This window comes from Littorina saxatilis, linkage group LG8 (assembly GCF_037325665.1).
Source record: "Littorina saxatilis isolate snail1 linkage group LG8, US_GU_Lsax_2.0, whole genome shotgun sequence".
NCBI lineage: Eukaryota > Metazoa > Mollusca > Gastropoda > Littorinimorpha > Littorinidae > Littorina > Littorina saxatilis.
In genome coordinates, this window is record NC_090252.1 from 19857621 (window position 1) to 19870120 (window position 12500).

The 12500-nt window shown below is 41.0% G+C and overlaps 1 protein-coding gene across 1 annotated transcript in view; it reads left to right on the forward strand.

Moving 5' to 3' along the window:
- LOC138974544 (uncharacterized) overlaps positions 1–12500 on the forward strand; it is a 220558-nt gene that overhangs the window by 11349 nt on the left and 196709 nt on the right. Inside the window, exons 11-15 of the mRNA XM_070347259.1 lie at positions 1318–1433; positions 2919–3158; positions 5656–5892; positions 9882–9908; positions 11338–11364. Coding sequence (XP_070203360.1) covers positions 1318–1433; positions 2919–3158; positions 5656–5892; positions 9882–9908; positions 11338–11364 — 647 coding nt within the window. The remainder of the gene's footprint in view (positions 1–1317; positions 1434–2918; positions 3159–5655; positions 5893–9881; positions 9909–11337; positions 11365–12500) is intronic.

The window sequence follows — 12500 nt, forward strand, 5'->3', positions numbered from 1 at the left end:
CACATTTCCAGAAGCTGCAATCTGAAGCGACCTATCTCTGATTCTAGCAGACGATCTCTCCAATGTTTAACACAAACTCAGCAAACTCTCCTGTCACATAGAACGTCCATTATATAGTGCAATGTTGAAATGAAGTTACCGGTCTGAAACATTTAGTCGTTTCTTCTGAGACAATCCTTGTTCTCTTATCATCTACAGATTTACCGCAGTCTTCACCACGCGAATTCCCAACAGAAGTCAGACTTTCGAACATACAATCTACGTAGACAAGCATAATACGTCATGACGTCATATGATTCCTAGCATATTGACGTAATGCTAACATCCGGTTATTCCGAGTTTTCTCCGTAATACATGCCCGTGGGTTTTTCAATGTTCGGTTATTTCCGTGGCTTCATGCGGAAAGGGAACCATCGTCTGCAATCAACGACATGGACCATTCTGGTCCTTGTTGCTGGCAAAAACATGATTGTAACACAGAATGTAATGTCAGAATAGCTATATAAACGCTATTGTGTTTTCATCGTAGCAATAAGGTCCGATATTTAGACGAGACAAGTATAATGCCGACGAGTCGGAGACTAAGAATAAAGTAAAAGAATAGGGACTATTTGAATGACGCGCATTTGACACTCTGAGTGATTAGGCTGAAATGAAATTGCCTACAAAATGTCGTCTGCATGACTGCATGTTCGACCGTGTTGTTCGTTGTGTAAATAACAATGACGACAACTCGTTGATTACTGGAAAATAAACCCTCGTGGGTATTTGAAGCCGCTTGGTAATTCACTCGTGTGCTCCGCCCACTCGTGAATTACCAAGCGGCTGCAAATACCCACTCGTGGTTTATTTTCCAGTAATCAACTCGTGGTCATTTTTTAAGCTCCATTTATCTTCTCTTCAGCAAGTAATACTATTCGAGACCCTACATCTTAGAGTGTTGAATATACGGATGCTATAGAACTGAAAATTCCGAATATCAAAGTAGAGATCCATTGTAGAGAATATTCACCTGGTTTAATGGGATTGCACGTGAAAGAAAGGGGGGGGGTAGCAAGACATACGTGCTACATCACATTCAGTTGTGAGCATGGACAATCATCTGTGAGTTGTAGAGAGCTGTCATTGGCGAAGTCCAACGGCAGTATATCTCCCAGTCACGTTCTTGCAAAGCTTTCTAACGAGTTTGTTTGGCTACCTATCTGCCCCAAGCTGGTTCGCTCCTGTTTGAATGCCTTTGTCTCCAATTATGTTTGAGCATTCTGTGCTGGCTTTATAACTACTACATCAATATGTTTGCTCTTGTGTTTTGCTCAGAATGGACTTGGAGGAGTCGCCATCTTGTTTGTATGACTACGTTCAGATCGGCGGTACCCGGATGTGTGGCAGAGCGTTGAAGACGGTCACTGTTCCGTACGACCGCCATTTGACGGGTATGTAGGTCATTTAATCTTCAATTTGTTGAAAACAGCAACAGTCTTTCTCTCTCTTTCAAACTTAATCTGCTAAATTGTTATAGTGGAGAAAACTTTGTGAAAAAACGTACGAGTAGTATGTGACCGTGAACAATAGTACACTAAAAGTTGACGAAACAGCGCAAGCGATTACAAGCTAATCATATTGGGGGTGTGAGGAAACATGAGGAAACAACAGAACGTTTCCGTCAAAATGGTCTTTACAAAGGTTTCTGCGACACCATTTCTGTTTTAAAGCTATCATTATTGCCAAACACACAATCATGTTGGCATGTTATTTCCGTGTTGGTAACAACAGCCTTTCATAATTAACATACATGTACAAACGACATCTGCTGTTTCTGTTGTTTGTGTATACCGTGCATATACAGAAAATGGAGTCACTATTAGTACGTACTATGTCCCATTTTGATGGGCCTGCACTAGCGATCGTGTCTTACTTTACTACACTGTGGGATTAACATGGCAACTGTGACCCTGTATCGTCAACACTCATACTCATGAGATACCTGGCTTTTTGTGGGTAATATGTGTAACATGTTTTTTTTTAAGTTCAACTTGATATAACGTTCATGTAAGAGCATATGTTAGATAATGATTTGAAACGTAGATTTTGTTTAAATCCCTTTAGTCCATCTTTTGCCATTCTACGTCAAGCGATTAATTGGGATCAGGTTACTATCTTCAGTTTTTGTGGACATAATTTCCAGGAACATTTGCAAGGTCACAGTATCTACACGGAAAATTATGTTAGCAGGGCTGTTTCTTGGATGTTGACCATTCAAGCAATACAGGCTTATCAAAAACCAAATAATCCTAGATCTAGTTGGTCATTGGGACTTTCTTGCTTCACAGACTATACTCGCCTGATTGATATTAATATTACGTCTGGTTATAGGGGTGGGGGGTGTGTGGTGGGCGTGAGGAGCCTCCGTTAACTCAGAAGGACTAATGTAAACTTCCTATTCCTCTAACCTTTCATTATGGTAAAAAAACAGAACAGTAACAGACACTAAAAACAGCCACAATAAGTAACCACTACCCTAACTACTAATCACACCTACATACACACACACATACACACACACACATACATACCCACACATACATACACCCACAAACAAACACACACACGCAAACACACACACACACACACACGCGCGCGCACGCGCACACACACACACACGTCCGCTCGCTAGCACGCACACACTCACACACACACACACACACACACTCACACACACACACAGACACACACACACACACACACACACACACACACACACACACGCACGCACGCTAGCGCGTACGCACACGCACACACACACACACACACACACACACACACACAGACACACACGCACACACATACACACGCACGCGCGAGCGCGCGCGCAACCAACAGAGAATTTGTTTTTACTGTTTCTTTATTTTTGTATTCAGAAATAGCCGGCGGTTTGTTCAAGAACATTGCCTTGAAGAGACCGACTGTTGAAATGTCAAGCCTCTACCAGGACGACCCATCCTTCGGACCTGACAGGGCTGTTGATGGATTCTTTTTCACCGACATGAACAATCTTTCTTGTGCTGTCACAAGTGAGACTGATCATTCTCCATGGTGGTTCGTCGACTTATATGAGGATTTCCTTGTGTGGGCCGTGGGCCTGACTATTATGAAACCTGGTAAGATCAGTTTTGTGTCATTTTGCCAACTGATCTAGCATCACACAAGGGAGTCAAACATCCCGAAGAGCCCAACTCGGTTGGTTACTATTTTAACAACTGTTACAAACTAAACATGTTGCTGAGCGCATCATTTAATGAGTAGCAGATATAGTGCATACGATACATGTTTGTTTCTGTAAGATGCACATTTAACTTTCCCCAAGCATGTCATTATGCCACAATACATATGTGGTGTGTAATTAGCTGACTGTGAAAACACTGATTCCCTGGGGTGGCAGATGATCGGAACTGTATTTTAAAAGTAGTTACATTACTGTGTATCTGGTTTACCTCTACTGACGTCTTATGAAACAACGGCAGCTTTATTTGGCTGATTGCTTAACACTGTTTAGTTTTTTTGAGATCTCAAAAATCTGAAAATAGTGATGTCATTACAGTTGGCACATTATTCAGTGCGTAAGTATGATTATTTGGCACTCAAACATTCACCTTGTTATGTTGTCTAACAATATGTAATGTCAGCAAATGTAGAGATGTAGTCACCTCCCGCGGGTTAGGGGGAGTCCAATATTGGTTGGGACGAGAAAGAATTTACCCGATGCTACCCAGCATGTCGTAAGAGGCGACTAACGGTTCTGTTTCTCCTTTTACCCTTGTTAAGTGTTTCTTGTATAGAATATAGTCAATGTTTGTAAAGATTTTAGTCAAGCAGTATGTAAGAAATGTTAAGTCCTTTGTACTGGAAACTTGCATTCTCCCAGTAAGGTCATATATTGTACTACGTTGCAAGCCCCTGGAGCAATTTTTTGATTAGTGCTTTTGTGAACAAGAAACAATTAACAAGTGGCTCTATCCCATCTCCCCCCTTTCCCCGTCGCGATATAACCTTGAATTGTTGAAAACGACGTTAAACACCAAATAAATAAAGAAAGAAAGAGATGTAGTCCCGAGTAACTTAACTCATTGTCTCCCAGGTACGAATATATCCGTACCCACTGATATGGCTATATCTGACCTGGTACGGGTATATCCGTACACAAAGTCACTTCAATCGCTTCCTGTAACGTCGATCTAACGCCTGCATTCCAGAGTGTTGCTACACAGTTCTACACAGTTACTACAATTCGGAGGTACCTGCCGCAGCACAACTGGTCTCGGCTAAAACAAAAACTTGGTCAACATAGGTGGGGTAGAAAGTGTTCATTCATCATTCCTTTGTAGGAAAGCTATTCTGCCTAAGGCTTCAATTTTAAAGACGACAACAGAAAGAATAAATCAACAGCCTCGTTGTGGATGAGTGAGCAAGCTGATATCTAAATTTGACTGTTGCCAAGCACATCCGTGTGTATGCCAAAGAATGCGTACGGCGTACGACAACCAGTTCCAAACTTAAACAAGGCACACTATCTAAGGCTGTCCCAAGAAGAATGGAACCAAGTTTTGAGAGAAAAAATCCCTCGAACCGCTGAAGTGCAGCCTTTGGAAGACATAACACAAACAAGTCGCGTAAGGCGAAATAACAACATTTAGTCAAGCTGTCAAACTCACAGAATGAAACTGAACGCACTGCTTTTTTCACCAAGTCCGCATACTCGTAGTTTTGTCAGTCCACCGCTCGTGGCAAAGGAGATGGAATCGACAAGCCATGCAGAATAGTGCGGTAGTGGTCGCGCTGAGCAGGATAACACGCTTTTCTGTATGTCTATTCTTTTTAGCTTACTGAGTTTGTTTTTAATCCAAACATATCATATCTATATGTTTTTTTGAATCAGGGACAGACAAGGAATAAGGTGAAATTGTTTTTAAATCGATATCGGAAAATTATTTGTAATCATAATTTTCATATTATTAATTTTCAGAGCTTGTTTGTAATCCAAATATAGCATATGTATATGTTTTTGAAATCAGAACATGACAAAGAATACGATGAAATTATTTGTGGATCGTTTAATAAAAAAATAATTTTAATTACACGTTTCTGATTTTTAATGACCAACGTCATTTATTAGTTTTTAAGCCACCAAGCTGAAATGCAATACCAAAGTCCGGCCTTGGTCGAAGATTGCTTTGCCAACATTTCAATCAATTTGATTGAAAAATGAGGGTGTGACAGGGCCGCCTCAACTTTTACAAAAAGCCGGCACTGTCACATTCTCATTTTTAAAAACTATTTCATCTTATTCCTTGTCGGTTCCTGATTCCAAAAACATATAGATATGATATGTTTGGATTAAAAACACGCTCAGAAAGTTAAAACGAAGAGAGGTACAGTAAAGCGTGCTGTGAAGCACAGCGCAACCGCTACCGCGCCAAACAGGCTCGTCGCTTTCCCTGCCTTTTGCACTAGCGGCGGACTACGTTCAGTTTCATTCTGTGAGTTCCACAGCTTGACTAAATATAGTAATTTCGCCTTACGCGACTTGTTTTAATTTATTTGTTTAACTGTATTCGAATTCCCGCAACGTAGATAAGAAATAGATCGTCTCTTTACCAGCAGGTGTACATACTACGTCCACCACTCTGCACGATGGCGAATTCAACGTCACTGTTTACAAACGAGGAAAAGAAAATGCAGCTCACACTTTTGACAGGAGTTCCACCATGCATCTTTTTGAAGGACGCACGTATCAGCTGAATTTCAAGCCCCCTGCCAGAGGCCGGTATGTCAAAGTGTGGAAGAACTCTGCAGTTCTGGGTTTGTGCGAGGTACAGGTGCTCATCAACCTGAAAGGTGAGTGACTCACTTTCAATAGATTTTTAATTGACATTAAAGGCACAGTAAGCCTCCCGTAAAATTGCACAGATACTGCCAGGCGTTTACACACAGTACAAACACCCTTCCATTTGAACGCTCACCACACGGGAACATCCTAGGTGCCCTACGTCAAGAACTAACAATGTTTAAAGAATTAATTTTGCGGATTTTCTCAGAGACAATCGGACCGTGGTGCGTTTTGGCGCTAGACCTAACTTTTAAAATGTAAATACTAAATTGACAGCTTGTTACACAAACATTCTTAAATCATAAAAGAATTCTTTTTTTTATCAAGACAAGATCAGTACAATTCGAAGTTTTGAAAGTTGGAAAAAAGAAAAGCCCGGAAGCAGGGTCACGCAAGGTCGTGGTTCTCGTAGCAGACGACGGTTTATGCCTATCGCCAGTTCCTCTGAACAGTCAAAAGCCATCGCTAGAGTTCTTGTGAACCACAGCCGTTTGTTTCGTGCATAGTCAGAGGTACACAATAACGTGCTATTGCAGATAAGCTCATATCGAATTCAAATTACTAACTGACGACTACATTATAAACAAGAGGCGAAGCCTTCAAGGCTCCCGTAAGAAATCGACAAACAGTAACACAAGCTCAAATCACTCCGTCACACGCACATGCACGCCACACACACACACACCACACACTCAGAGTTAAAACTAACGCATCATATATTCACTCCATGTATAATTTTTAAAAGAAGTCAAACAGATAAATCAGCAGTAGATCTGCGGGTGCTGTGTTCATTTGGAAATCTACCATCAGCGTATCTGTCTTTTGCACTGCAGACACTAAGCAATAGGTACCTGCCATGTGGTCACTTTTTCCACTGCTGTCCTCAGTCATATACTTTTCATCAAGACTTGTCACCATGCCGAGTGGATCTAAATTCAGAAGTCGTCATGTGGCTGAGGCATATCTGACATAGCGTCGATCTTGTTGTAGCTTATCCTCCTTTCTGAAACAAAAGGCAACATACGATTAGTTGTGATGAATACAACCTACACAAATAAAAACAGTGTTTTGATACTGAATAGTCGGGTTATACAAGCTACTTTACCTATGCAGCATGCATGGGAATCCTACATTATGCAAAACATGTCAACTGACTGCAGCAGCCTGGTTCTTAAAATAATTCTGACGGTCAACACAGTCAACACACTATTCACAGTCCATTGGGGAGCAACTGAGGTACTCTCCAGTGGTGGATTTAGGAGGGGGGCGGGAAAGGGGGCCCGGACCCCCCCCACCCCCCCTATAGGGAAAGAGAAAGATTCAGGGGAGGGGGGGGGGTCATGCACCCGACCCACCCTGGCATTTTCGGGCGCTTTGCACCCTCAATTCAGGCGCTTCGCGCCTTCAAGTTCGTGAAAAACAGTTTGGGTGTGCCCCCCTTTCCTGGATCCACCCTTGCTATCTGATGGTCTTGTTTGAATGATAACAATCAACTCAGAAGGAAGAAATCAACAGAGGAAAAAATAAACCATTAACATTAACCGATGAAAAATACAGAATCACATGTGCCATTATGTAGAACAAAATTCCACAGCAAGCTTTCTTTGGACGACTGTCGTTGTCTCAAAACTCGCATTCTACCTGCTGTCCAACAGAAGCTAATCTTACGTTGTGCTGCCTTGAAAAAAAATGCCGACAAAGCCAAGGAAGCTGTTGCAAGGTGAGTTTACCAAACGTTTACCAAACGAATCGTGATAAGCTTAGTGCGTAAACAGCAAATAGTACCATCAAAGAGAGGAGTCTGTAAAGCAACGCGATACAGATCTAGATCTAGCAATCACAAATTGTCTGAAGAAACACCACATTTTACAGACAGAACCATGACAGGGCATGTTTTGAAACTGAGGCAAAATCGTAATAATTTTGACTTTGAGAACAGATTCATCCCGTTTCCTTTTTATCTGCATGTTCAAGTAAATAGTAGACAGTTTTATACGGGCAGAGTAAACTTAAGACTCTACTGCAAGTCTTGAAATTCACATAAATCGAACCAAGAACAAAGACATCCAAACATTACAGGCAGTTTAGATCAACTAATTTCACTGGAGGTGACTGCCTAGCACTGTTTTTCATATCCGTGTCTGCTGAAATAGAAAGAAATTAAACAAAACGAATGATCAGTAAGCTTATGTGACACGCTTTATGAGTGGGAGACACTAGATCTGTCTGTACTTACATTGTTACTGGGGACACGACTCAGCCTGATCGACACCGTCTGCGCTTTCGACAGCTGATCTTCCCTGCGCAGACACTGGAAACACGCTGTGCAGATCAAACTGTTGGAAATGTCCTTTGGCTTTGGTATCTTCTTTATCTATTTTTCTTGAGCTAAGAAATCGAACAATGTGAAATCGTCTTCCCCGAATCGGCGAATCGAATGCAGAGGTGAGAACTGGAAAGTGAGTCTTTTCCCACAATCCTTAGCGCGACCCCTACATAACCTGGTCTTGACTAACCTGGTCTACATACCACACACGACACAAACCGGTCAGCTGCGTGTAACCCCGTAAACCACCCCACCACCCGTTTTCTTTGAATACACACTTTAACTACACACATGCCGACAAAATGTTGATCATTGGTTCAATACTTTGAAGATGTTGCTTGAAAAATAACCAGGTGAAATGAGTATTTCGGTGTTTAGTCAAATGTTAAAGTTTCTACCACAGACATACACACGCACAGACACACACACACACACACACACACACACACACACACACACACACACACACACGCACACACACACGCACAAACGCATAGACAGACAAAGTTACGATCGCATAGGCTACACTTACGTGAGCCAAAAAGGGAAATTGGATCACACGGGTTCACGATGGCTCAGGGGTAAGATAAACCACGCAAAAATACATTCTTTGAAAATTGCTCGCTCTCCACGGAGGGCACCTAGGATGTTCTCAAGCGGTGAGTATTTAAATGAAAGGGTGTCTGTACTGTGTGTAAAAGCCTGACAGTATCTGTGATGGTTTACAGGAGGCTTACTGTGTCTTTAATCCCAAACATCCTGTGCTCTTTTCATGACCACATGCACACACGCTCGCACGCACACACACGTACACGCACGATCAAACACACACACACACACACACACACACACACACACACACACACACACACACACACACACACACACACACACGTACACAGACACACGCACGCACGCACGCACACACACACGCACACACACAGACACACACACGAACACAGAGAGACATACATACACACACACACACACACCCACACACACACACACACACACACACACACACACACACACACACACACACACACACACACACACACACACATCTAATGAAATGTATACACGTTGATTGCAGATGAGTTTTCCCCAACTAATAACTATTGCTTTGTTGTCAATCTATTGGCTAAGAAATGATCGTCTGTTTGAAGTTTATACGCACATTAATTCGACACTGTACTGGAGATGGCCAACCTGTTGTCTTGGTCTTTGCAAAAGCTTTCGTCATTGGTTAAGAATCTTACATTAGCAAGTGTATTTTGTGTAAATTAAAACATGGATAATGGAGCGGAACATAACAAATCAAACCAAAAAAATGGTAGGTAATTTAAACGTGTATTAGTGGCAGAATAAAACGTTACATTTACAAGTACGTTGACGCAAAGAATACTTTGCCGGCATTTTGCAAGTGAGCCACACGATCTTGAGACAAGTTCATCATCTGTTTCACAAGTGTTTGTCTCTCTGTCTTCGTCAAATACCTTTGGGTCGACGTACTAGTAAATGTAACGTTTTGTTTTGTCAATAATAAGCGTTCGAATAACCTACCAATCTTGTTTTGTTTTTTTCTAAACATTTGGAACGTTGGCAGCCTATCTGTTTTTGGATAATATTACTTTTGTACATTTCCTTTCTATCATCAACTTAATTTTACAGACAACGTCGTCTACATACACGAATTTGGTAAGTACAATTAATTTGTTGCAACATACCCTGTTCCGCGTGCGTGTACGTGTGTGTGTGTAGGTGTCTAAAACAAAAGTACCCCAAAAGACATTGAAATATCAGTACGGAGAGATGGTAAAACTAATATGTAAGCTAATACACTAATATGTACCCCAGACCAAGAAGCCTACAGCAAATGAAGGCAAAACTGTTTAGATAAAGCCAGAAACATTCCCTAATGTAACGAACACTAAGGCAATGAAGATGCAGTCTGCTATTAAAAAACGGGGTGGCTACATTGATTACGTGGGGTAAAAAAACAGACGATCTCAACTGAAAGCTGTGAACTGGGGACACAAGTTGTATGAACTGACTACAATATCACACAGCAATGATTTCAATAAAGTTACTGACTTGTCTGTAGTGTTGAAAGAAAATCGGGTATTTGCCTGTCTCTGTTTAGTTTATCTGCGGGCTTTCAATTGTCTTTTCACAATGTTTCTTCTCCATTCATCCCGGAGATGACGATGTTTTTGTATCGTAAGAATGCGTCCCATGTTCCGGAGAGACAGGTTCAAGGGCGCGCAATATTTCTCTAACGAGGCAGGACAAAAATGGGGGGGGGGGGGACTTTTTATGAAAAGATATGCTTATTTGACAATTTACATTCAACTGCATTCAAGGGCAACATGCAGCCACAGAAATGGTGACAGTGTCAAGTAATACGCGGAATATAGGCTCATTGCAAACATAGTGTAACTTCCACGCATACGACATTGTTTGTGAAACGACTGAACTGTAGCTCTCGCATTTTGAAGATAATTTTCGTAATACTCGTCATTAAGGTGGCTTACTTCATCAGTTGTAAACTGATACATACATGCAGATTCCAGACCTAAAATTAAAGTAACGATTTTAGAAACTTCATTTTTCGAAAAAAGTTGGACCGATTTGGCGACATTTTTTAGAAACGTCCCAAATAATAATTAAACCATGATTTGATTTTTACCTAAAAAAGTTAAGGCCGGTTTGCTAGTTTCCAAGAGTACCAGGGTTTTTTGGGGTTTTTTTTAATTCAGAGAGAATGGTTTAATGTTGTTGTTGATGATGCTTTTGTTTACAGATATTTGAGTTCGTAGATTGTTTTCGGACAATATATAGTTAATGTTAAATTGTCTGTGTATATGTGAGCGCATGTGTCATATGTATGTGAGTGCGTGTGCGTATGTGTGTTTGTGTGTGTCTGTGTGTGTGTGTGTGTGTGTGTGTGTGTGTGTGTGTGTGTGTGTGTGTGTATGTGTGTGTGTGTGTGTGTGTGTGTGTGTGTGTGTGTGTGTGTGTGTGTGTGTGTGTGTGTGTGTGTTTCAGTCTTCTTATTGCGCTTAAACAAACATTGGTATTTGCTGAAGATTAAACGAGTTCTTTTGTTGTTACAAAATTTTTACAGGCGATTCTTCACTTCACATGTTCGACCGTAAGTCTGTGTTTATGTTGAAATGTCATTACTTTCAATAGAATACGTATTACGCATTCTCCATCCGTCTCTCACTCCCTCTGTCTTTCAAAACTATACCATGTTTGCATAGGTTTGAATTTAATTTTACAACCCTCTACTCTTGTGTGAAGAGTGAAAAAAGGGAACATTTTCTGAAGAATTTCTTCAGTTCGGAATATCGACCAACGAAATGTTTTCATTATGTTTTGATTTATGAATACTTTGTACCAAATACTAAATTAAAACAATTCCCAAATGAAAAAACATTCCCAATGTTCTTTTTTTTTCTCAATTTATAGCAATACGACATACCACACCATTGTTCAAGACGAACAGGAAGTTGAGAGCTTCACCTCCCTTGATTTGCGTATTTGTGACTTTCTACAGAAAAGAAACCAAATAATTATGTCCGACAGGCAGTCTTACTAGCTACTTGTTACGGAGTGAGGTTCTGAACCAGGTCATAACCGAATTTAAGACAAGGCTTAAATTGCTTTATTTTAATAGCATTATTTAGACCTATTCCGCTTCCCATGACGTTTACAGAACGATTAAATCAGTTCACATAAACAGCAACTTATCCGACGAAACACGCTCGCAATATCATTCAACAACATTACTTGGACTGACTATTTAGCATGCATAAACTTCCAACTAGTGTATTTAACCAAGTGCCATTCCTTGGGATAGACTCGGAGACTGTAGAGTACACTGAGATCTACCATACTTCTTTGCGCGAAGGAAGGAAACTGAGACCAGCCGATCATCGTGCAGGAAGAGTTACTCGCCGCCGCAGTGTGGAAGCTCACGCTTGCGTACAGCTGTGTGTTTCGTTTTTATCATGCGTGTTTCGGAACATACTGTCAGTTCTTTCGGGCTTACAGTGGTACACATTCACTGGATTGAAACATGTGTTCTTTAGTGAACATCCTTTTTTAACTGACAGAAGGCAGAATATGAAATATAGCACATAACGAAAGAATAAGTGTAAAATGCCAGTTTGGGAGAACTCGGAGATATATTTCATTGATATATTTCAGTGACAGTGTCATTTGTTTAAACATTTGAGGAAAAAAGTTGTTACCCGTGTATTTTTGTAGAAATTCAAACGCAGT